The 27102-nt window shown below is 46.0% G+C and overlaps 1 protein-coding gene across 1 annotated transcript in view; it reads right to left on the reverse strand.

The window, feature by feature from the left end:
* DIS3L2 (DIS3 like 3'-5' exoribonuclease 2) overlaps window positions 1-27102 on the reverse strand; it is a 267654-nt gene that overhangs the window by 229371 nt on the left and 11181 nt on the right. The window contains exon 2 of the mRNA XM_066621078.1: window positions 19845-20539. Coding sequence (XP_066477175.1) covers window positions 19845-20523 — 679 coding nt within the window. The 5' untranslated portion in view covers window positions 20524-20539. The remainder of the gene's footprint in view (window positions 1-19844; window positions 20540-27102) is intronic.

The raw sequence follows: 27102 nt of genomic DNA on the forward strand, positions 1-27102 counted from the left end.
CAGTAAGCCAAATGAAAAGAAAAGAGAGGGGTTCTGGGCCCGTTCACAGTCGTACTTGCTGGGCGTTTTCGCCCAGCCGATGAACTTTCAGCTTTGTTTACATTACAGTTATTTATGTCTTTAACCCAGTTCTCCCAGGGTGAGAGGAACCATGCAAGAGCACCATTAGCGGGCTGTATGGTTCCCAGGTGACACCCGACCAAGTGGAGCAATGTATTCCAACTGCCTGCTCACAGCACTAAATTGTTCCTTTTGATTTTTAAAACAATTTGGCCCAGAAGCATGCGAAATAAAGAGGACAAAGTCTTCCATTGTTCAGTCACTTTCCCCACCAAAACAATTCCATCCACCACTGAATGAGGTTAGTCCATAAAGTAGGTGTCAGGCTCTTTCGATTTCTTCCACTTGCAATCAAATGGATTTTCATTGTTTCTCCATATTAGATCATAATTTAATTATATAAAAAGCAGGCGTAAGAGAGAAAGAACATCCTCTTTCCTAGCAGAAGCATGAGGGGAAACAGGAGTAATGCCAAGGTACGGATAAAACAAATTAAACCAATTTGCTTTTGGATAATGAGGCACTTTCATCAAATCCTCGCTAGTCTAGTAAGGCTCCTGTATTGCTTCTCCGAATTTCCTTGGTTTACATCTAGATCTGCTCCAATTGTTTATTCAGTGGGGAACAGTGTCTGGTTTATAGAGCAAAAGGGGTTTCCATGTAGCAGTTGCTAAACCTTCATTCACAGATTGCCCCACAGTCTGCATTCTAAGTGCTTTTGTCCTCAGCCAAGCTCAGAGACCAGAAGATACAAAAAATCAAACTGCACCTGACAAAGTGTAGTCCAAGAAAGCCTATACAGAGATCAAGACGTTTGTCTTTCCGGTGCTACAAACTCCTTGTTATTTTTGGTGCAACAGGTTGACACAGCAGACCCCCTGGAAGTTGTTGTCATAGATACCTTTACCCTATCAGGGAGCAGGGTTGTAGCCTTGCCATCTCCCTGACATGCTGCCAGCTCCCAGAGTCCAGAAATCTCTGAGGGGGGAGGAAAGGGAAAATATTCAATCCTGTGGAGTCGAGTCTGAAGTGGTGGAATTCTCCTGACAGAGGCTTGCTGCATCCTCTACTGCGTATGCAAATAAGGTCCTGGAGCTGGGTCTGCCCATCCACACAGTTTAACTGTCATGGAATGCAGGCAATCCTCATCCTGTGACAGGCTGATGGTTCATTCTCATTAATGTTCCACCTTACTCACCTGCTGACTTTCAGGGCTCAAGAGGATCGCTGGGTTAACCTAGGTAGGCACTTTGGAAACTGGCAAATGGAAACAGAAGATTTCTACACTTCTTACAAAATTCCCCATGGCAGGTCCACTCTTCCTGCAGAGTGGGGTTAACAGCAGGCCTAAAAACACAAACACTGGGTCAGGCAAGAGTTAAACTCACCCAAGGGGTACCATAACAAGCCAGGCAGTGAAGCAAAAGGTGTGACTGGCATCACTGCAACATCCATGTCAAGCAAAAGTTACAGCCAGAGCCAACAGATGGCCGAGCCAATCCAGGAGGGGATAAGAGCCAGGGACATGAGAGGATGAAAAATTTAATGGCAGCTAGACCTCAGACAGGAAGGAAGCCCTAAACGAGCTCAAGAAAACATCACCCTGCGCTCCTTGGAGGAAGGGTTGTATAGAAATGTGAAGAATGAATGAATGAATGAATTGAAATGGTCGAAAGAGCAATGCTTTCCAGGGGGCTGCAAGTGTAAATGGCTGGGGAAACTCCAGCTGATATAAAAAGTGGCCACAGCTTACCAGCATGAGACACTTTGTCACATCACATCATCATTGTGTCTACATTTGTTATCAGTTTCTTTCTAGGCTCAATGCAAGGTGCTGATACCTTTAAAGCACTGGTTCCCAAACTGTACGCCATGGCTTCCCAGGGAGCAGCTGAATACTCGCTGCCTATACAACATATAGGACTGTAGCCCTAATGGGGAGCCAAGGCCAACGGTTCAGTAGGTCAAGGGAGACACCAGTCAAAAAAGTTTGTGAACCACTGCTTTAAAGCCCTAAGCATCCTAAGAGAACATTCCCTTACAGACTGCCTATGCCCGCTTGTAGTCACACAAGCCCTAAGATCATCTAAGGCCCTGCTCTCTGGCCCACCTCTAATGAAAATTCACTTGATGGGGACTAGGGTCAGGGCCTCTTCTCTGGTGGTGCCACATCTGTGTCACCACCGCAAGAGGAGGTTTGTCAGTCCCATTCAACATCACCAAATGCTTTTAAATCTACTCACCTGAATTTTAACTGATTGCAATGGTTTTATTCGCTGCATTTAATCAATTTAATCAATTTTTAAAACATTTGGTAGAGAAGAAAGGTGCCATAATTAATTAAACAGCCAGCAGATTAAGAACTGCTTTAAAAAACTTCCATACAAATATTTGGAAAGGGTGCCTCTTAAGTTGGCCCCTGCTGTCTGCATTCCCCCTTTTCCTTTAAGCAGGAGGGAATGTCTCTTCTAGGATGATGAACACATCCAAGACAAGGACACTTTCTGAAGCAGAACAGTTGTTTTTGCTCATATGCAAATTTAACCAATCAATCAATAAATGAACTTACAGTTAATTGACAAGTGTTTCTTTGACTGGGTGACAATCCCATGAGAAATATAGTGTTGCTTCGGAGAAGAATGTTGCTCTTGCACAAAGTAAAAGCAAGTAGAACTGAACCCAGCCAAGTGTGGAAAAGCTGGAGTGCTGCTGCAAGACGGGCACACACCCCAAAAAACCCACCCTCCTGGCAGCTCAGCGGAGACTTGGCAATGAAAGCTATTTAGTAGCAGGGGGCCGAAAGTTTATCAAAATAGTTCTCGTGCTCCAGCCGAGTGCAATAGCAAGATCAGCGCTGTCAGGGAGGGGCTGCAGCACACAGACAGCTTGTCAGGACTCTCTGTGAACCTGCTCCACCCTGCTTCTGACCCCCCGGCCACCTGCTAGCCCCCCTCCGGCTATGCTGGGCTCTCGACTTCTCTAAACAGAAAGTGGGTCTCGCCTGCCCTCCAGCTGCTGCAGGTTCCCCACCGCGACTTGTCCTGAGACTCCACCTGAAGCTCTCTCTTTTTCTCATTAACCAAGGGCAGGTCCACTGCATTACACAAAGCGGCAAGCACTCACAGTGGATGCTACTGAAAAGGGTTAGAAAAAGACATCATATCGTGGAAGATATTTCCTTGCTTTCAGTGGACAAAAATACCAAGAGGCCAGCCAGATCACCAGAGAAAGAAGCAGAAGGTCGCAAAAATGGCACAGAAACTGGGCACTGTGAAATATCCAATTCTGCAGACACGGGCCTAGGGCTCACTGAAGGTGAACTTCTAACTGGGCTACACTACCACAGCCTGCAAGCAGGAGCTCACATGGCATCCTCCAAAGGCACATGGCACCACCACAAAACCGAACTGAGCAGGTACAGGTTTCATCAGTGCTTGAATGGGAGGCCACATGGGAACCCCAAGTACATTGCCTTGAAAAAGGTGGGGTAGAAGTGAAATAAAGCATGGTGGACTATTCCTTCATGAGCACGAACAAAAGGATCCCTGCACACAACATCCTAGCATGGAAGCAGAAGGCTAGGCTAGACCCTAAAACACTCATTTCCTGGGGAGAAGGAGGTGTCCTTTGAGCTCCTACCAGCAGCCTGAGGTGGCACAGGGTAGGCATGAATTGATCCCTCAGTGAGAACTAGATCAATGTTTTCCACAAAAAATAGACTATGATCACATGCAAACCCCACCCACCTTGACATATGTGCACATTGTTTGTAATGGCTAGTTGCGCAACGCAGTGCACAAAAGACTGGGACCAAACCCCAGCTTGGCCACAGCACTCTCTGGGTTGCCTCAAACAAGAGACTGTCTGTCCATCCATCCCCTCCCTCCCTACCACCAATCTCAAAAGGTTGTTAGGAAGATTAACAAGAACTGCTGGATGCTTTGTACACACTGGCAAATGCTACAAAAACAATAAATGACAGAGAATATTCTGCAGTCAGACAAACATAAAAATAAGATAATGGCATCACTGCCTTTTGCCCTGTGTATTCTGGCCACAGAAATTTAGAAAAAAGACCTTGTAAAATTTCAGTGTGCCAATTAATCATGCTGAGTTTGAATACGAATTAAAAGACAGTAGTATGAACAAGACAAGGCTGGACCTAATCTCCCAATAGAGAATTTATTAGGTATTAGGCTGAGACACTGTTCTCACTGCAAGCCAAAAAACATGATGTTACAATTGCACAAGGTTCAAAAATGCAAAGCTCTCCTACCATGAAACCAGGGCAAAACTTTGCAAAGACATTCTGAAACTATCAGATAGAGCTTCCTATATTCCCAAGCAGAGCCACACTATAAATTCAGTTTCCCCATCTTTTCTGTATCCAGTTTCTGTGATTAACGTCATCTACAAAATACTGAACTAGATTTAAGGAGACAATTACTATTTGTTCTTCAAAGATTTCCACACCAACTTGGTGCTCTCCCATTAACTGAAAGATCCCATAGCTCTCCAAATTGAATATCTGCCATTACTCTCAATGGACAGAGGGACAACAATTTTGAAAGGGCAGAAATTTATCACCTAGGATATAGGAGGCTTCCCAGGAAAAAGGGGAAGTTGCCTTCTAGATCAGTAGTTTTTCACACAGAAAGTATAGGGAGAAAAACACTGGAGCTCCCAGGATCACATCTAAAGGAAGGCCTGTTGGTGATGAACAGATCCCAAGGCAATTGTACCTGGTCCCTACTAGTCCTATTAAACTTTAATTAAGGTACAGTAACAGACCCCATTTTACTAGCAAGGTAAAGAAACAGATTTCACACGTTACATTTTTTAATTACACTTATGTCCGCAATGGCTTGATTCAAACATCACAACAAACCAACAATTTGCTGCAAGGTAAGGCAACATGGTAGCTTATGCCCTCCCACCCCCTTCACACACAACAGGAGACTGGAAACTTCCTAAACTTGAGCTTTATCACAGCTTCCTACTACATCTGAATACAGGAAATTGTGGTTTGTGACGAACCAGTTTACCACCAACAGCAGTTTTGTACAAACCATCACTTCACATTCTCACTTCACGTAACAGGAAACTGTGGTTTGTTAAAAACCACAAGTTGTTGGCAACCTTCAGTCTCGAGAGACTATGGTATCGCGCTCTGAAAGGTGGTTCTGGAACATCGTCTAGTGTGGCTGAAAAGGCCAATTCGGGAGTGACAATCCCTTCCACAACGGGAGCAAGTGTAGTGTGTCCCTGGTCTGTCTCCCTGGCTATGGGCCTTCCTTCTTTGCCTCTTAGCCTCAGACTGTTGGCCAAGTGTCTCTTCAAACTGGGAAAGGCCATGCTGCACAGCCTGCCTCCAAGCGGGCCGCTCAGAGGCCAGGGTTTCCCACCTGTTGAGGTCCACTCCTAAGGCCTTCAGATCCCTCTTGCAGATGTCCTTGTATCGCAGCTGTGGTCTACCTGTAGGGCGCTTTCCTTGCACGAGTTCTCCATAGAGGAGATCCTTTGGGATCCGGCCATCATCCATTCTCACAACATGACTGAGCCAACGCAGGCGTCTCTGTTTCAGCAGTGCATACATGCTAGGGATTCCACCACGTTCCAGGACTGTGTTGTTTGGAACTTTGTCCTGCCAGGTGATGCCGAGAATGCGTCGGAGGCAGCACATGTGGAAAGCCACAAGTAGAAGCACTGAAATTCCTCCTCTCACATGTGAAAGAGGAGGGAACGGGAAGAGGAAATACAGGAGTCCAAGGCACTCATCTGCTCACGCATATTACGACAATGGCTTGTTACTGCATCTGACCTGGGCCGCTACGAAGCATACATGCTACGTCTGAGTGAATGTGCTTCAGACCTGGGAAACCCTTTCTACCCTATGATGCCAAGATATTATGCAGCCTGACCACTTACTGACCTCACAAATACTTCACTCATCATACACACGTCATGGCTGACAACAGCTCTTCAGGGTCTCAGGCAAGATTTTTTTCTAGCTCTGCTACCTTTAAACAGAAAATATTAAGGTTGAACTTATAAGTAAGTAAATCTCTGACCAAGTAGAATCATCAGGCCTTCCTCAGTTAAGCAGAAGGAAACTCTGCCCCTGCTCACTCCCTGAAGCGCCCATCCCTGGGCACCTGTCCTATGCACCTTCTCTGTCCATGGAGGCTCTTTGTGTCCCAGCTACTAAGCTGTCTATGACACAGCACAGCACATGTGCATGAACAGCTTTATAAGGAAAAATGGCAACCACAACTGAGGTACCACAACCACTGCAAGCAGTGCAAGAAAAGTGCGGGAACAACAAAGGTTGAAGAGGCAGAGGTTCAGAAGGCCACTTCAGGAAATGCTGATTGAGAAACAAGGGCTGGTCTCCGGTCTGCAACCGGCACAGTATGACAGATACTACTGGTGCTAAATGACATCAGTTCCACGCTACTCATGAAATACAACTAAACTAAATTGAGTTGGTGTAGCATGGTGACTAAGCAACTAAGCCGTGAACAAGGACTGCCTCTGTCTGAATCTCGTCTCTGCCATGCATTCTCACGAGGAGGCTTCAGGCAAGCCATTCTCTCTCAGCCTCATATTCTCGGTTGCAATATAGAGATAATGCTGCTTACCTTACGGGATTGTTGTAAGGACTACATCAGGATAATACACATGAAGCAGTTTGCACATGCAGAAAGTGCTAACAAAAGCCAATATCAAATTAGCTAACTTTCCCCAAGAGCTTCTAGCTCACTGAGAATAAGGATGAAGAGATATCCAAGCTGTCGGAAAAGGCTGATGCAAACACACACAAAACTGCTTTTGGACAGTTTTCAAGCAATCAAAATATTGCTTGAAAAGACCAAAAGTCATAACTTATAAAGTACTGGTATTAAAAAACCTGGCTCTGCAACAGCTTTTGCACAATCCCTGAGTCAACACTGCAAAATAGCATACCCCGGGTGTATGAGGCCGGCTGCAGGCCCAGCTCTTCCATGGCAAACACAGAACTCCACATAAATCGACCCATCACTCACCCAATAGATCAGAGGGCTACCATTTTGCAAGACCAAACTGCATCCAGTGTTTATTACTTTTCTGTTCTGCAACCTGCAACGGGGCAGTTTTACTCTACCAGAAATAACAGCAAGTTCACCTGGTTGGGGGGGGGGGGTGAAGCCACTGGCAGGAAACAAGTCATCCTGATGAGTGGCCTTCAGAGTGCCTCCCCACAGGTGCCAAGTCTCAGTCTATTCACTTCAGCATGCTGTTTGCCACCAGGGTGAACTGGTATAGATTTGTTTTAGCTGCTGCTGTGATGACTGGTTTTTACTCTGCTGGGCTGATTTTGTTTTAATCAGATCCTGAAATTTAAAATGTTTTATTAACCAACTTTTGAATTCACAGAGGAAAAGCAACCTATTTTAAGAATTAAATGTCTAGATTAATTCTAAATTTTCATGATTTGCACATAATATACTGTGCAAATTTTTCCTGCTTGACCTCAAAAGTCACATTTTTTTGCATTGCCTTCATTCTTGCACATAGAAGCACAGGTTTGAACTTAGGTCACATGGTTGGGTGTTTGAAGCCCTCCGATTCATACACTCTCCCCTGTCCCCACCACCTCACCTCATATGCTCCAATTCTCTCCTGGAACAAATCACAGTTCAGGTATAATAGGGGACATCCATTAAAATCGAGTGTTGGGAGAGTTAGAACAGACAAAAGGAAATTTTTCTTTACTCAGCGTGTGGTTGGTCTGTGGAACTCCTTGCCACAGGATGTGGTGATGGCGTCTGGCCTGGACGCCTTTAAAAGGGGATTGGACAGGTTTCTGGAAGAAAAATCCATTACGGGTTACAAGCCATGATGTGCATGTGCAACCTCCTGATTTTAGAAATGGGCTATGTCAGAATGCCAGATGCAAGTGAGGGTACCAGGATGTTTGTTGGCAACCTTCAGTCTCGAAAGACTATGGTATTGCGCTCTGATGATGAGGTCTCTTGTTATCTGGTGTGCTCCCTGGGGCATTTGGTGGGCCGCTGTGAGATACAGGAAGCTGGACTAGATGGGCCTATGGCCTGATCCAGTGGGGCTGTTCTTATAGTTTGATCAAACCAGGAGGTTAGGGAGCAAATCAAAACTGTGAATCCATGATACATTTCCAAACCTTCAAGCCATGGTTTGGAGAATCAGAAACACTATATCTTGGATTCAGATCTTAGTTTGCTTTGAAAATACAAAGAGCCCTGCTGGATAAGACCAAAGTTCCATCTAGTCCAGCTTCCTGTATCTCACTGTGGCCCTCAGATGCTTCACAGAGTCCACAAGTCAACAAGAGTCTGCATCCTGGTCCCCTCCCTCACATCCGACATTCTCCGGTAGCCTCCTAAAATCAGGAGGTTGCACAGACCCATTATGGCTTGTAACCTGTGATGGACCTTTCCTCCAGGAGTTTGTCCAATCTTCTTTTAAAGGCATCTGGGCAAGATGCCATCACTACATCCACAGACTAATTGCATTCTGGAAAAAGAAATATTTTCTTTTGTCTGTCCTAACTCTCCCAACACAATTTCAGTGGGTGTCACCTGGATCTGGTGTTGCACGAGAGAGAAAAGAGCATCCCTCTATCCACCCTATCCATCCCCTGCATAATTTTGTATGTCACAATCATGTCCCCCCCTCAGGCAACTTTTTTCTAGACTGAAGAGCCCAAACACTGTACCCTTTCCTCATAAGGGAGGTGCCCCAGTCTAGACATCATTTTGGTCACCCTCTTTTGCACCTTTTCCATTTCCACTATGTCCTTTCTGAGATGGGGTGACCAGAACTGGGCACAATACTTCAGGTGTGGCCTTACCATCAATTTCTACAATGGCATTATAATATTTGCTGTTTTATTCTTAGTACCTTTTCTTATTATCCCAAGCATGGAATTAGCCTTCTTCACTGCCACCACACATTGGGTCGATACTTTCATTGAGCTGTCCATCAGCACTCCAAGATCTCTCTCCTGATCTGTCACAGACACCTCAGAACCCATGAGTGACATCTATATGTGAAGTTCTGATTTTTTATTCCAATGACATTTGCTATCCTCTAATCCTCTGGCACTGTGGATGTTTTAAGGGACAAGTTGCATATTTTAGTCAAGAGATCAGCTTCTTCATTCTTCAGTTTCTTAATTACCCTTGGGTGGATACCATCTGGGCCCAGTGATGTTTTGATTTTCAATTTGTCGATTAGGTCTGTGATGTCTTCTCTTTTAACCTCTATCTGACTTAATTCCTTAATCAAGAGGGGCCATTCGGGCAGTGGTATCTGCCCAAGGTCATCTGCCATGAAGATGGTTGGAGGCCAGGAAGCAGAGAGTGGGTGTCAATGGGCAATTTTCACAATGGAGAGAGGTGAAAAGCGGTGTGCCCAAAGGATCTGTCCTGGGACCGGTGCTTTTCAACCTCTTCATAAATGACCTGGAGACAGGGTTGAGCAGTGAGGTGGCTAAGTTTGCAGACAACACCAAACTTTTCCAAGTGGTGAAGACCAGAAGCGATTGTGAGGAGCTCCAGAAAGATCTCTCCAGACTGGCAGAATGGACAGCAAAATGGCAGATGCGTTTCAATGTCAGTAAGTGTAAAGTCATGCACATTGGGGCAAAAAATCAAAACTTTAGATATAGGCTGATGGGTTCTGAGCTGTCTGTGACAGATCAGGAGAGAGATCTTCGGGTGGTGGTGGACAGGTCAATGAAAGTGTCGACCCAATGTGCGGCGGCAGTGAAGAAGGTCAATTCTATGCTTGGGATCATTAGGAAGGGTATTGAGAACAAAACGGCTAGTATTATAATGCCGTTGTACAAATCTATGGTAAGGCCACACCTGGAGTATTGTGTCCAGTTCTGGCCGCCGCATCTCAAAAAAGACATAGTGGAAATGGAAAAGGTGCAAAAGAGAGCGACTAAGATGATTACGGGGCTGGGGCACCTTCCTTATGAGGAAAGGCTGCGGTGTTTGGGCCTCTTCAGCCTAGAAAAGAGACACCTGAGGGGGGACATGATTGAGACATACAAAATTATGCAGGGGATGGACAGAGTGGATAGGGAGATGCTCTTTACACTCTCACATAATACCAGAACCAGGGGACATCCACTAAAATTGAGTGTTGGGTGGGTTAGGACAGACAAAAGAAAAGATTTCTTTACTCAGCGTGTGGTCGGTCTGTGGAACTCCTTGCCACAGGATGTGGTGATGGCGTCTAGCCTAGACGCCTTTAAAAGGGAATTGGACAAGTTTCTGGAGGAAAAATCCATTACGGGTTACAAGCCATGATGTGTATGTGCAACCTCCTGATTTTAGAAATGGGCTATGTCAGAATGCCAGATGCAAGGGAGGGCACCAGGATGAGGTCTCTTGTTATCAGGTGTGCTCCCTGGGGCATTTGGTGGGCCGCTGTGAGATACAGGAAGCTGGACTAGATGGGCCTATGGCCTGATCCAGTGGGGCTGTTCTTATGTTCTTATGTTAAGACAAATGCAAAGAACTCATTTAATTTCTCTGCCATCTCCAAGTCTTTTATCTCCCCCTTTCCCTCCCTTGCTGTCCAGAGGGCCAACCGCTTCTCTGATAGATTTCCTACTCCTAACATGTTTGAAGAAGCTTTTCTTATTCCACTTAATGTGTATTCCTCAAAGTCTTTCTTGGCCTCCCATATCACCTTCATACATTTCTTTTGCCACAGTTTGTGTTCTTTTTTTATTCTCCTCATTAGGGCAAGACTTCCATTTATGGAAGGAATCTTCCTTTTCCTTTACAGCCTCCCTGCTTGTTAGCCATGCGGGCACCCTCTTAGACTTAGTTGAGCCCTTCTTCCTTTTTGGTATGCACTTCCACTGGGTCTCTATTACCACTGTTTTAAAAAGCCTTCACACACTCTGGACAGATTGGACTCTTTTTATCTTTCCTTTCAACTTTTTTTCTAACCAGTCTCTCATGTGAGGAAAGTCTACCCTTCAGAAGTCAAAGGTGTTTGTGTCAGATTTGCCTGGCACTCTTCCCCCAATGTGCATGGCAAAACAGATCGCAGAATGGTCAATGTTCCCCAATGGTTCAGTAACATTTACATCCCTAACCAGATCCTGAGTACCATATAATATTAAATCCAGAGTCACCTGGCCTCTGGTGGGCTCCATGACTAGCTGCTCTAAGGCACAGTCATTTAGCATGTCAAGGAATCTGATCTCTTTTTCATGACCAGAACACAAATTGACCCAGTCAATATGAGGATAATTGAAGTCCCCCATGATTACAACCCTGTCCCTCCTTGTCACCTCCCTGATCTGTTGCCTCATTTAAAGGTCCCCTTCAGGTTTTTGGTCCAGATAGCATGCCCCTAGTATTACATCACTCCTCAAACCTGGTAATTTAATCCACAGCGATTCCCTGGTGGAGTCGGACCCGCCTTCAATCTCTAATTTGCTGAAATCTACCCATTCTTTAACATACCCCCTTTTTTAACAGCCCATCGCCAACATGCCCCTCCCTGTCCCTCCTATAGAGTTTATAGCCTGGGATTGCAGTAATTCACTGATTTTCCACATTCCACCAGGTTTCCATTATGCCCACTATATTAATGTTTTCCCTAGCCACCAAACACCCCAATTCTCCCATCTTCACTCAGAGATTTTGGGTATTTGCACAAAAGTACTTGCATAAGGAGTCTCCCAAGATGGTCTGCTTATTTGCTCTTTTATCCCTGCAGCCTCTCATTCTGCTGGACCAGCTATCTCAACCCATCATGCTTCCACTCCCAATTCCCACTCTGTCACTGCCTTGTTATTCTTTAACCTCCCTGTCCTCATTCCATGGGGATGAGGAGTCCCGAACCAGAAGCCCCTCAGCTTTCCCCCAGGGAACAATTTAAAAGTTGCTCTACCATCTTTTTAATGTTACATGCCAGCAGTCTGGTTCCATTCTAGTTCAAGGGAAGCCCATCACTCTTGTACAGGCCCAGCTCATCCCAAAACATTTCCCAGTGTCTAACAAATCTAAACCCCTCCACCTGATACCACCATCTCATCCACGCATTGAGATCCCTGAGCTCCTTCTGCCTAGCTGGGCCTGTGCATGGAAAAGGGTGCACTTCCAAGAATGCTACCTTTGGGTTCCTGGCTTTAAGCTTCCTACCTAGCAGCCTAAATTTGGCTTCCAGGACCTCCCAGCTACATTATCCCATGTTTTTAGGGCCAACATGCACCACAACAGCTACCTCCTCCCCAGCACTCTCTATCAGTCTATCTAGACAAGACAACAACAACAACAACAACAACAACAACAACAATAATGTCCACAACCTTCGCACCAGGCAGGCGAGTCACCAGGCAGTCCTCACATTCACCACAAATCCCCCTCTCTCTGTTCCTAACAATCTAATCACTCGCTACTACAAGAAGTCCCTGAGCCTCCTCCTGCTAAGGAGTATCCTCAGTGCGATGGATACAGTCCCATTCCCTAAAGCAGTGGTTCTCACCCTTTTTAGCCCAGGACCCACTTCTGAGAATGACAATCTGTCTGGGGCCCACTGGAAGTGATGCCAGCAACCTGGAAGTGATGCCATTGCAGGAAATGACATCAGCAAACAGGAAGTGACATCACTGTGGTGTCAGATCCGGAAGTGATGTCATCAAGCAGGAAGTTCTTGCCTAGAAACTCAAACTGTAAATGACAAGAGACAGTATTCCAGCTCAGAAGCATCTTCCAATTCTCCCTGCCCTCACTACCATTGCTATCAAGCAAAAAATAAAACTACATCTAGAACAAAATATTTGTGCATTTATTTACTACTTTTTTATTTCTGTCTTTATTTACAAAAGACAGAAATACAAAGCTACTTCTTATAGCTACTAATATTTACAAAATACAAGCTACTTCTTGTATTGCACTTGAAACTAACAAACATTGATGTGGCGATTGAGACTGTGCTCAGCACTAGCCAGAAACAAGTGCCCCCTCCTCATGCACCTCAATACAAGAAGTAGCTTGAGCTTTTGTAAATAAAGGAAATAAAAACAGTAGTATCCCCCTCAGAAGGAAGATAAGCAGGGACGTTTCCCCTTATCTCCCCAAGCCTAAGCACGTCTACTCAGAATTGACTCCCATTATTGGCAATGGGGCTTACTCCCAGGTAAGAGTAGACAGAATTGCAACCTAAGAGAGAAGTAAGAAGAGGGGAAGGGTGCACATCTGAGAAGCGGCTGGGGGAGCAGCACTCTCCCTGGGTGCTCCCCCCCTGCCCACATGCCAGGCTTGCCCTCCCACCTCCCCCCCCCCAGCTGCTCTCTTGGCAGCCAGGCAACCAGGGATCCCCCCTCACCCCAGCAAAGACATAAAGAGAGGATGTGCTAGCCAGGGCAGGAAAGGATCGTGGCCTCCCGGCGATTTCAGAGGGAGAGAGGTTGTGATGCAGAGGACGAGAACGGCAGTGGGGTGGTGGCTGCAGCGATGCTGCTTTCAAGGCACGCTCACAAGAGGGGAGATCACGCGGGTCTGCCTCGACTCACCCAAGCCCTGTGTTCAGGTCTCACCTACACTCTCCAGCCCAGTCCAGCTGCGGGGGGGAGGGGGCAGCTGCTCTGTCTTGCAACCCGAGGCAGCCATCAAGGCAGCCAGGCTGACAAAGGTTGGTGGGGAGAAGCCTGGCTGGCTCGTCCACATCTCTCCCGGTCCTTCTTTGCCTGCAATCCAAGCCTGCACTCTGCGACTGGCCCCCCTGAGGGAAGCCTGCAAGTGCAGATGGAGGTCCAGCTGGAAGGCGGCAGCATGCTTTCTGGAGAAAAGCGGAACGCTGCTTTCTTTGCACACGTGCAGGCCACTCTTAGTTACGTCTCAATGCCGGAAAGCTTAAAATGGCAACACCCAGGCTTTGCCCACTTCCAAAATGGCGCCGCCTAGGTCTTTTGCCATCTTCCAAGGTGGCTGCCGTCAGCTTCTCGCAACCCACCAGAAAACGGATCATGACCCACCAAGTGGGTCCCGACCCATAGTTTGAGAACCACTGCCCTAAAGAAGAGGTCCCCCTTAGGGGACTGCTTCCCTCTTCTCCAGAGTGACATCCTTCAGCCCTGAGACTTCCTACCCCAGCAGCCACCCGCCTGAGGGTGGGATGAAATCTGGACCCTGGAAGTCTCCCCTTGGTCCCTCTCTGCCTGCCTCTGCTTCTCCAGCTTGGCAACCAAGTCTTCAAGGGAGCAGACCCGTTCCCCGAGTCCCTGGAGCTCCTTACACTTAGGACATACCCATGACATGCCTCAGGGGCATATAGTCATCATGTGACACTCAGTGCAAAACACAGGATAGCCCCCTCCCTGCCTGCTAGTTGTCTGACTGCATAGTTTTGTAGGGTTTTTTTTGTTTGTTTTGGGTTTTTAAGAAAGCTTACACTGGTTTGCTGCTCCTCTTCCCAAGGGAAGTGGGGCCCTGGCTTCCTCACCCTGCTGCTAAACTGGCACAGATGTTTAACTCCCTCTGTCTTATCTTGCCACTTTGTCCCAGGAGGCACTTCATCCCAAGGAGGCTACTCACCGCTTCATGCTGGCAATTCGCCTTTTCAAAACTAGTTTGAATACAGCAGGTTTGGCTGGTTTAAACATCACAGCCAATCCTGGTTTACTGGAAACCACAATAAGAAGTAGAATTATTCCTGTTCTGGCCCGTAGAGTGGAGGAAAGAGTCAGGAATTTCACATAGCTCAATCCTGGCTTCACAAGACATCTGGAGCAATCTAAGTAGCATAGTGTTTAGCAGATAGGTTTTAAGAGATTATACAGTAAAACTCCTACCCTGTCAGCCAAGGTTCCCCCCCAAAAGCTATTAGGCATGGAGTCATCATTTGCATGAAGGATACACAGACACACCTGGTGTGTCTACGCCAGGTGTGATAGTTTTAACTGAATGTATAACCAGATTGTAGTTTCTGCTGATAGTCTAGCACAGTGTTTTTCAACCTTTTTCATCTCAGGGCACACTGACAAGGTGCTAAAATTGTGAAGGCACACCACCAACTTTTTGCGAATTGATGATGCACACCATGCTGCTGGTGAGGGCTCACATCCCCCAAATGGCCCTAATAATAAATCACCCTCCCCCAAATTCCCACGGCACACTGGTTGAAAATGGCCGGTCTAGCATATTTGATAATCTGGCACCACCTAGGTCCGAAAGGTGCCAAAATAACGGAACTCTAGATATAGAGACGTTAATATGTTTATACTGTTTATATTTTAAACCAAATTACTTAAGGGGGGGTCACTTAACATAACTTTCTTTTTTAATCCAGCAGGCATCCAGTTTTTATCCAAAGGCTAAAATTTTGCTTAGCTAAGGAAAGTATCTTTCACTTCTGCTCACTCTAATGGAGGGCAGTTTTGGATGGTCAAACTGAAGTTTCATCCAGATAAAATGAAAGTACTGTTGGAGTTCCTACAATCTGGATGAAGGTGTAGTCACCTCCAGTTTGGAATACAATGCATTTTGTGTTGAGTTGCCCTTGGAGACAACCCAGGAACATCATTTAGTTCAGAACAGAAACACCAGGATGTGGGAGCACATAAGAACATAAGATCATAACAACAGCCCCACTGGATCAGGCCATAGGCCCAACTAGTCCAGCTTCCTGTATCTCACAGTGGCCCACCAAATGCCCCAGGGAGCACACCAGATAACAAGAGACCTACATCCTGGTGCCCTCCCTTGCATCTGGCATTCTGACATAGCTCAGTTCTAAAATCAGGAGGTTGCATATACGCATCATGGCTTGTAACCCGTAATGGATTTTTCCTCCAGAAACTTGTCCAATCCCCTTTTAAAGGCATCTAGGCCAGATGCAATCACCATAACCTGTGGCAAGGAGTTCCACAGACCAACCACAGTAAAGACAATCATTAAAGAAGTAAAGAAGACAAGTAAAGAAGTAAGTAAAGTTGAGTAAAGAAGACAACCATTACAGGTCAATCCTGCACCAGGTTCATTGGCTACCAATTTGTTTCCAGGTTCAATTCAAGCTGCTGATTTTGACTTTTAAGGTCCCAAATGGCTGGGGACCAGGATATCTACCTCTCCTACACAAGTCCATCTGTGACTTGCATTCCCCTGCAGAGGCCCTGCTTCGTGTTCCTCCACCATCACAGGTGTGGTAGCTGTCCAAAAAGGGTACGGCCTTCTTTCTTCTCTGGCACCCAGGCTATCAAATCTTCTTCCTAGAGAGAGAGATGCCAGCTCCCCCTTCTGCCTTTCCCCTCACTCAGAAAGACAGTGAAGAATGTTTTAAGTGACGCCGTTTCCTTAACACTTTTTAAAAAAAAACTTTTCAGACGAATACCAAAAGTGGCTCACGATTCCTTTAGGGAGCTGTTTTGAGGTGATCAGAGAGAGCCATAGGCCCCCCCCCCGCACCCTCTGGAGAGCCAGTGCTGCCCCCAGTATTTCAAGAAACCCCTTTTTTGTGACAGCAGCATAATCCTGCCACCATCACCCTGCCCCGGCAAAGACTTACAGAGGTCCCAAGTATCCTGGAGAGTTTGGGAATCTCCGTCTCAGATAAACCACAAATACTGTCTTAGCTCCTTTCTCCATGTACCAGGCTGGATATCACAGTCACATCAAGAGGAACTCTCATTAGAAACCTTATAGCTGTGAAATTCACTTCCCTAGAAAGTGACCCAGATCTTACTACTAGTACTATTATTATTTTAAGCCCAAGCATTTTCTAAACCAGGGATGTCAAACTTGTTTCATACAGAGGGCTGGTTAATATTCATGGTGCCAGCATAGGGCCGGAAGTGACATCATTAAGTTCATGATGGCCAGCAATAAGCACTTTGTTCTCACACAAACTCATTAGCTGCAAATGACAGAAGAGAAAACGTGCAAATTCCATTCATATTTTTAAGATATGAGAGAGTCCAATTATCAAGCTGGGAGAGCCCAATTATAACAGGGGGCGGATAAGTTCCAGGGGCTGTATTCAGCCCACAGGCTTTATATTTGACACCCCTGTTCTAAACACATTACCAAGCTTGTTTGTTAGCAGTACGAGTGCAGTATTAGAGGTGGTCACCTGCCTTCATCTGCAGCCAAAGTCAAGCTTCTAATGCGCAAGTTTTGAATTCCCATTGCAATCTGATGTTTCCTTTCAAACAGAAACTCCCACCCCAAGTCCCAACAATGGGATGAGCTGAAAACAAATACATTGAATAAGATTTCAGGGCACTCTCATGCAATCCCTCTCTGGCATCAGAAGCAATTCTGCCACTGCCATTGATTTTTTTTATTCTCTCAGTTGGAACTACTGAGAACTCCCCCATGTAACATTAACTGCCAAACCAACTGAATACCTGTCATTTTTTATTTCATTGCACTAAATGGTTCCAAAACCACCTCACTGCAAAGCAAGAAATTCAATGTCTCCCACATTAACCAATACAATCCACACTTCCATGTGCTCAAACAGGAGAAAACAAGGCAACCCACAGATGCCAAAGGGCCAGTACAGCACATACAGTCCACAAGGCTAAAGCAAGTTGGACTAGCTGCCTGCTAGAACAGAAGGTGACAACTATGACTGAATGAGACTACTCCAGAGTCACTTCAACCCCATTCCCTGAGTGAGGCTTTCAAGTCCACTAGCTGCTGCTATTTACTAGGGTCAATTCCTGTTCCCTAGCTCCTTTCCACTGTAAATAAGTCCTTTTTTGCTCCCATGTGGGGAGACACCTTACTACAACTCCTGATTTACTACACGATCCTGATTTTAGAAGTAGGCTATCTCAGAATGCCAAATGCATGGGAGGACGCCAGAATGCAGGTCGTGTCTTGTGTGCTCCCTGAAGCATTTGGTGGGCCACTGTGAGATACTGGAAACTGGACTAGATGGGCCTTTGGCCTGTTCCAGTGGAGCACTTTTTATATTCTTAAAACCACTGGCAGGGTGAGCACCCTCACAAGAGAGAGCACTCTCTTCTCTTCCACTCCTTCCACCATCTGCCTATTCAGAAAGTTCCTGTTGCTGAACAAGACTGAGTGCTTATTCCATCATAAGGACAACCAGTGTCGTTATTTCATTATTAAGCAGTCACAGGTGTTTTTACAAAATTAAACTCCTTCGAGATGCAAACAGTTAAAAATTTAGTTTAAAAAAATAATTTAAAAAGAAAATTATTATGGTCAGGCTCCTCAGCTTGCCTGCTACTTAGTCAGTGCAGGATGGGCTACTACACAGCAAACACACACGATCAGAGAAGAAGAGCTCAAGGGCTTCAGAAGAGTATAAACTATGAGAAGGGAGGCTCCATGGGGCTCCCCATGCCCCAGAAAATGTAAAAATAAAGATCGAAACCCACTTCTGGTTTTTTATCACAAAACCGGAAGCGGGCCGCAATCTTTCTTTTTACATTTTCTGAGGCTGCTGCTGATATCAGTTAGTAAAATGAAGCCCCTGTTGCCCCTAGCAGCAGCACGATCCAAGGGATCGTGTTGCTGCATTCCCCCCCCTTAAAGGGGCAAAGACAGAGCTTCACAGGTTGGAACGTCATGACGCCCCAGTTTGAGAACCTCTGCTCTAATGCTAAATGGACTCAACAGAAGTTAGGATTGCAGTGAGCCTGAATGCACTTGAAAGGAGCTGAAGATCCAGAAAGGAAATTGAGGAGGACTCACATCACCCACCAGTACTTCTTTACGTGGCGACTCTTGCCCTATTCCCTAGCAATTCCCAAGACGTCATTATCCCCTACTGCTAGCATGCCCTTCTCCTTCAACGTTACCCCAGGCATGCAGGGAAAGGAGAAAGACAAATGTTTACACAGCACTCAAGCATGCCATATAAATCATCTTACCATGATCCTTACAACAGCCCTGAAAGGAAGGACACTATTATCATAGTATTTGAAGATGGGGTAGCGAGAGAGGGTGATTAACCTAAGGTCACCTAATGAATTCAAGGCAGAGGTGAGATCCAACCCGATCTGATTTGCAGTGCATTATCTTAGCCATTTCACTACATCACCACACGCTGCTTCTTTACCCCACTGTCTCCACCATTCAGGCCCTGGACTAGCCTAGAATACGTCCGCAGCGCCAAAGGAAAGCACAGGGGTCTGCAGCTGTAAGAGATCACAGGCAGTGATGGCAGAACACTATATAGACGTAGCCACCCAAAAGCACCCCTCACACACACACACCTGGGGCAAATGACCCATTTGCTTTCTGGGGCAGGCCAGCCGAGACCAAGGCGTGTCCTTGTTTACAAGGAGATGTACTGCGCCCAGTAATAATGAACAAGTTCAAACAAGTTCACTACTGGTGGCAAGCACAGGTAGGGAACTATGGAGAAGATGTGGGATGACAACGATGGATAAGTCTAGTGATATGGGATGGGCACAGGAGTGAATGGTAGCAGAAATTCCTAAGACTGAAAACATTCCAGCCACCTAAAATACAGATGTCCAAGTGGATTAGTAGAGGTGGTTTCTAAAAATGTGAATTTTTCCCCCCTGCCCAAAAAATTAGTAGGTCAGTGACACAAAAGCAACTCAGTTCCAGCTTCCTTCCAAGCCAGCAGCCAGCCTTTGCGGGCATCAAAACAACAGAAGGATTCCAGTTCCTGCGATGCCAGCAACACCACAGCATTCTTCCTCAAACAGCCCCACCCAAGACATTCATAAACTCTCTGCTGCTATTCCCATAAGTTATTTTAGCCATTTAAGACACTCAGCAGCTCACCGTGCATCTGGCTGGGCAACGCGTGACAGACCTTCCTAGCAGTCACCGTAGACAAATCCAGGCTAGACTGTCCAGCAGACAGAGAGTCGTATGCTCGGTCCAAAAGGGCACAGGTGCCATGCTTGTTCCGCCACATCTTCTCTTTTTCCCGCTCTCCAGAAATGGAGGTTTTCTGCTGAACGATGGCTGGTCTGAGCGACAAGCCTTGTTGGCTGCACAACATCCGACTTGCACTCAGCAAATCAGCTGCGTCTCCCTCCTCTTCCACGACGCAGCTCTCATCCCCTTTGCCAGCGCTGCGATCCCTCTGACGCTGCTGCCTCTGGGCAAAACCTTCCTCTTTATTCTCACTCAGTTTCTCAGATCCTACCAGGTCCAGCTGGCCAGGCTGCAGGGCTCTGCCCGGCATCCCACCTGGCGTTTTCACCCCATTTTTTACCAGCGCCTCTCTCACAAGGTCTCTCTTCACGGATGGCTCCGTGTCTGAACCCGAGTCGTTGAGGGTACTTTCTTCTAGTTGCAGCTTCTGAGCAATATGGTTTAAATAGGAACGGAATCTCCCACTGTGGTGTTTCTGCACAAGCCTGGCATAAGCATTCTTCTGAGGGATGGAGGACTTGCATGGACCATCCTTCGGAATGGTGGTAGGAGCACTATGCAGACTTCCTTGGGGTTCCATCCTCCTGGATAATTACCTGCCATCAAAGGAGTGCAAATATAAGGTGTATGTAGAGTGAAAGAGTGATTCAATGAACTTACTCCAAAACAACAATGCCAAGAAACTCTATTAGTAAACACAAGCAAAAAAAGCTAAGGCAGAAGACACTGAAGGCTAAAGATTCACATGGCTGCGTCAAGCAGCCCTCTCTCCTCTCCACATTCTCTTCCACCAAGAGGCACAGCCATTCCTGCCTTCAGGTCCTGAATAAGACTAACTCCTCCTATCCCATTCCTGCCTTCTTGAGCCTCAGTTTCCTTTGCCTGCCTACTTGGTAAGTCTCACTATTATTTATACAGCACCATCTGTATACTGTACATAGTACTTTACAAAGAATGACAGCACAGGCTCTGGATCCACGGCGCTGAATCTAGGAAACAACATAAGGGAGATAACAAAGAGTTGGGAAAGGACAGAAAATGGAGGCTGCAATAGACAGGAGAAGAATAAGTGATTAGGTGGTACTGATCATGACAGTTAGCTTATTTCCTTGATTTATATCCCACTTTTCAGAAATTCAATCAAATTTTTATCACAAAGAAGGTAACTCCCCAAGAAATTGCATCATGTTGCATGAGTCTACCCATCCATTAAGATCTCCTGGGGAGGCCTCGCCTGTGTGCAGTGGCACACTAAATGAGTGTATGGTTGACATACACTTAGGACATGAGAAAGAGGGTGTCAAGCAGCTGTGCCAAAAGGCAGCTCCAGGAATAAGTGGCTACAAGGGAAGAAGGGCAGGGTTCATAGATGATATCTGAGAGTGACAGAGCAGATGAGAAAAGTTCATCTTGGAAATAAGAGCAGAGAGGTAAAGGTGGGGGCACCAGGCCATGGAGGGCTTTGGAGGCAAGGAGCTTGTTTAGGGCCTGGAGACCAGTGCAGGATTTCAGGAGGGGCAGCACATGGTCAGGAAGATGAGAGAGTTAAATGATTTTGGCAGTGAAGTGCTAAATAAAGAGAAGGGGAACCAAGGTGATACAACAGAAGATCAGAAGGAAAGGTTCATCTATCCACAACCCTCACAAAACTTCCTATACTGAGACTCCCTGTGGGGGTTCCCCCCTTACCCTAGTCAATTTGATTTCCCACTTCTTAGACAGCAATCTGTTTTTAACATTATGTCCCAGACCAATCCCTGATCATGGTTGGACAGAAGTTTGTGAAATAAATAAACTCGGGCTTACACGCAGGCAAAAGCCCATTTCAGATGAGAAACACAGAGTCCTTGTCAGTCCTGCTCATAGAGATCTCAGAACTGGACTCACAACTGTGAGGACTGCTTCCTAAGGCTGAATGAGCCGGCTCCCCTGAGATGAATTCCACCACTGTCATGACCCATCAAAGGGACTTGGGCAGACCACTCCCTCTCAGCCTCAGGTCCCAAGTTGCGCTATCAATACCTACCTACCTGCAGAGTTGTTGTAAAGACATCAAGGTAATATATATGAAGCACTTTGCACACTCAGAAAGAGCTAGACAAAAGCGTTAATGGTAGTTCAATTTTGTCTCAATATTATTACATCAGATTGGACACACAGCATTGGGCAGCAAAAGGAATCCTAGAGTGAGCATCTTCTGACTCAAACAAGACACACAGATATATTCCAGAAAGGGAAACAGATACATCTGGGTCAAGTATTTCAATCTTAGCCATGCACAAATCACTTCCACTCGCTCTGCCCCTTGGAAAACTTGGCCAAACTAAAGCCACAGACATCATACAAAAACAAAAATCTGATCAAATTCACCCATGGACTCTCCAACAATAAACCTGTCTTTTTCTCCTCCCCGAATCACTTATAAGGATTTCATCAGGAAGGGCAGAGATTTCCTCACAAGTGGCAAATGTCTGCAGCTGCCAGTCCCCTAAAGTACAGCACAGCGTCCTGGTGCCATATGAAGGACCACTGAGATTATTCAATTCTGTCGCATCACCAGTGGACACAGCACTTGACAGCGTGACACAGGCAAAAGGCAATTTCCTGCCCCCACAGAGCCTGCAGTGTGAATTTAGCCCAGAGAAAGGGGAGGAGAGAGAGGAAAAGCCATCACACATTGGATACCATCAGAATGGTATCTCTTGTATCCTGCCTATCCACTCAAAGCTCACAGTAAAAGCAATGAACACACAGTGGTCTATCAGCAGTTAAAGCCAAACATACATAATTATGAATATAGGTGGCCCAAAATCTTTGGTGCATAACTGGTTCACATGAGCAGAGGGCTAAGGTAGACGGCAGGTGACAGCCACTTCCTTTTCCTTATTTCTATACCATCTTTCCTCCAAGGAGCTTAGGGCAGCCTAGACAGCTCTCTCCCTTCCTTGCATGACCCCCCAATGTAGGTTAGGTTGAGGGATAGTAACTTGCCCAAGGTCATCCAGAAAGGTTTCATGGCTGAATGGGGCTTGAACCTGGGCCATCCTGGTCCAAGAATAATGCTCTAACCAGTGGTTCTCAAACCTTTCAGGACCAGGACCCACTTTTTATAATGTCAATCTGTTGGGAACCACCGGAAATGACGTCATTAACCTGGAAGTGATGTCATGGCCAGAAGTTACATCACCAAGCAGGAAAATTTTTAACACCCCATATGACAAATCAAATCATTCAATTAAGTAAATTAAAAGTTTACAATAAGTACATGTTTTAAAATTCATCTAAAATAAAGAACCACCCTTTAGACCATTCCAAGCAGTTGCTGATCTTTGCTAACACACACACACACACACACACACACACACACACATTTACCCAGGTGTAAGCTTCATTGACTATCACTGTTAAAAGCATATAGACTATTAAATGCATAAAGGCAAAGGTTCCCCCCCCCCAGCGTTAAGCCTAGTCATGTCTGACTCTAGAGGTAGCACTCATCTCAGTTTCTAAGCCAAAGAGCCGGCATTTGTCCATAGTTCCCATGGTCATGTAGCCAACATGACTAGACACCTAAGCACACGGAATGCTGTTACTTCCCCATCCCTTGGTATCTATTTATCTACTCGCATTTTTACATGCTTTCAAACTGCTAGGTTGGCAGGAGCTGGGACACCGCACCCCACTAAGAGCACAGTAGCCTGTTAAAAGCATAACAGCCTGTTAAAAGCAGAAATCTGTCACACTTCCCCAAATGCAGTCACATACCACAGTAGAACCAAGTGAAATACACATTGAAATAAATGGGGACACACCTGAAATTGGCTCGCGACCCACCTAATGGGTCCCAACACACCGTCTGAGAAACACTGCTCTAACCAATACACCACACTGGTCTTCATTAATCATATACCTGCTCCAATCACATATGACAAGGTGGAGGATTCAAGCAACATGTGAGTGGGAGTCCCAGGTTTCTAGTAAGCAATCGTGTAGGCAAAAAGTATCAAGAGCCACCCTACCCTATAAAGACTGCCCGCACCCTTCAAATAGAAGTCCATCAACTCACCTGCCTACACAATGCAGACCACAAATGTTCAGCAATCCAACAGCAAGTTCACAAAACACAGAGCATGTTGTTCTAGATGTCTCCAGACAACAATTACAGTTGCATGCTACCAGAGAAGGCAACACATGTACGCAACAATATAGGGTCTCTAATCAATTTGACTTGGGGAGAAGAAATTCCTTCCCACCTTAACTATGGTTAAGAATCACACCCAGAGACTTAACTAAAGTGTTTCCCAAAGAAAATTATATAGGATGTAGTGTCACCCCACCCAATATCCTGCTTTGGGTTGCAGCAGTCCCTGATGACCCAAAGAATGGGTGGTGTGCAAGGGAGAGCAAGGCCTTCCAGCAGAGCGAGCCACAAGTGAGATTGCAGGATAGATGTTGCAAGCTACCTCTGAAAATCTGACTGGAACACAGTGAGCTTCTTTGCTTCCCACAAATGTAATCCCTATATACAGAGGCAATGTATATAAAAACACCAGAAGCTGGAGAAGACCTTAATCTTTGCATCCTGCAAACAAGAGTTGGTCTGGCCTTTGTCAGAAACAGAGCCTCAATGGACAGATCCACCACAGCTGCTCTGTTCTTCATTCTTTTGACATGTCCTCCTCATCTGTCAATCAACACAGGGGCACGTAAGCTGTCTTGACTAGAAGATACCCCAGTGAGGGAAGTGGGGTACCTACCCTTTTGGTCCAATCAAGAAGCACAATGGACAGGAACAGGGAGAAACTCATGTATAAGAACATACAAAGCACACTGCTGGATCAGACCAAAGATCCCGCCAGTCCTACATCCACATTTCCCACAGAGGCCAACCAGATGCCTCTAGAAAGCCCCCAAGCTGGTGATGAAGGCACTGATGGGGAAATCCCCCTCAGGGTAACTGCTTCAATCTCAACACTTGAAAAGCCCTCGCAATTAAAAACATGGGGATGACTAAAGCTGCAATTTTTTTAAAAGATCCCCATCAGGCCCACCTCAAGTTAAAGATCCCACTATACACACCAAAGGATGTAAAATCACAACAGTTGATTACATTTAAAAAACCAAAGCTTCAGTTCACTGTCTATTAAATTACAGTACTAAATCCCTGCCTCTTAGCCAAATGCCCTGGGACTATCAGCTGTCCTACACTCCCAATAACTTACACTTCAGTCCTGATCATCCTGCAGTCAGAACTTGACAGTCAGCTTGTATATTATTGTATTGGCAACCTTCAGTCTCGAAAGACTCTGGTATTGCGCTCTGAAAGGTGGTTCTGGCACAGCGTCTAGTGTGGCTGAAAAGGCCAATTCGGGAGTGACAATCCCTTCCACACCGGGAGCAAGTGCAGTCTGTCCCTGGTCTGTCTCCCTGGCTGTGGGCCTTCCTTCTTTGCCTCTTTGCCTCAGTCTGTTGGCCAAGTGTCTCTTCAAACTGGGAAAGGCCATGCTGCACAGCCTGCCTCCAAGCGGGCCGCTCAGAGGCCAGGGTTTCCCACCTGTTGAGGTCCATCCCTAAGGCCTTCAGATCCCTCAGCAGCCCCAGAGAAAAGGCAAAGAGAGGAAAAAGTAGAGATTAGACATGCCTGCTGTGGCCTGCAGGGAACCCAGTGTAGAACAGGACCATCAGTTTTGCCAGGGTTCTGCAAATCACACTGCTTTGGATGTCCTCCAGCATGAAGTGACAAAATACCTTTCAGTTCAGGAAATTAGGCAGGAAAGGGAACGGGGTGGGGGGGGGGAGAACAATGTGGTGGAAACTACAACTGCCTGGCCTTCTACCCAGTTACAGAAGCTGCTGACAGCAAGTCACTGAGCAACCAGCAACAATAAAGAGATGGAAGCAAAGGGTCTCTGCAGAAGCACGCGTGGCCTCTGGGACACCAAGTGCCTTGGGAACAAAGTGCCAGGTAAGGCACCGCAAGTTTAGCATCTGTGCGAGGGGAAGGCAAGTGGACCTCTGAGTTTTGGAGAAGGAGAGGGAAGACTCCCTGAGTTATGAAGAGGAGAGGAGGAAGAGAAAGAGATGGTAAGTGTACTCTTTCTAACTCTTTGTCTTCTAACCTTAAATCAACCTTAGATCAACATTGAAATTTAGCTTTACCTTTAGCTTAGCTTTACCTAAGCTTTACCTAAGTTAGCACCTAATCTAACCTGAGGGAGGGATTCTAAGGTCCAGCAAGCTGGGGTACAGGAGCCAGGTGAGGGCAATAAAAATAAATACGTAAGTGCATACAGAGTTCTACTCGGAGCAGAGTCCTACTTGTGAGTAAGAATCCAAGGTACAGGCACTTGGAAAAATAAATAAAACAGAGGAGGATAATGTGAAAAGCAAGTTTTTCTACTTGGTTTAAATTAACCCTATACTTAACCCAAGTTAAACTCAATCTAAGTTAGAACATAATCTAAAGGTTCAGTAAATTAGGACACAGGATCTAGGTGAGATCAATCAATCAATCAATGGTGCACACTTAATAAAAGCAGGATTTTAGCAGGGCTAAACAGGATTTAAATCTTAGTGTGTAAGTTCTGCCAAGCCAAAAAAACTCTTAAACCAGTAGAGTTTAAACTCAAATAAAAAACCAGCTTGAGGTTAAAAAACAGTCCAGCCTCAGAGAACTAAAGTAGGAGGGTAAGAACCTAGGAAGGGCCAGTTCCCACCCAACCAGGGCAATTTAGCATAGTCCTGTAGAAGTTGATAAGAGCCCCCTTAGGCAAATCCAAGCACCCCATTCAGGGAAATCTCACCTGGGAAGACCAGCCCCTTTTCAATCAGCAAGGAGGGAGGGAGGAGGAGCTAGCTAGGAGTATAAGGCTAGTGCCTGCCACCTTGTGAGCCTCTCTGCAAAAGCACACGTGGTGTCTGGGATACCCAGTGCCTCTGGAACAAAGTGCCAGGTAAGGCACCACGAGTTTAGCATCAATGTGAGTTCAGCAGCAGGGCGAGGAAGCCAGGGCCCCAATTACCACCCTCTCTCTTCCCTTGAGAAGGGGGCTGCTAACCAGTGTAGGGTTTTTAAGTATCCCTAAACAAAAACAAAAAAAATAAAAAAAGCTATGCAGTCAGACAGCCAGCAGCAGGCTGGGCACTATCCAGTGTTTTG

Source organism: Tiliqua scincoides, chromosome 3, assembly GCF_035046505.1.
Source record: "Tiliqua scincoides isolate rTilSci1 chromosome 3, rTilSci1.hap2, whole genome shotgun sequence".
In the NCBI taxonomy this organism is placed as follows: Eukaryota; Metazoa; Chordata; class Lepidosauria; order Squamata; family Scincidae; genus Tiliqua; species Tiliqua scincoides.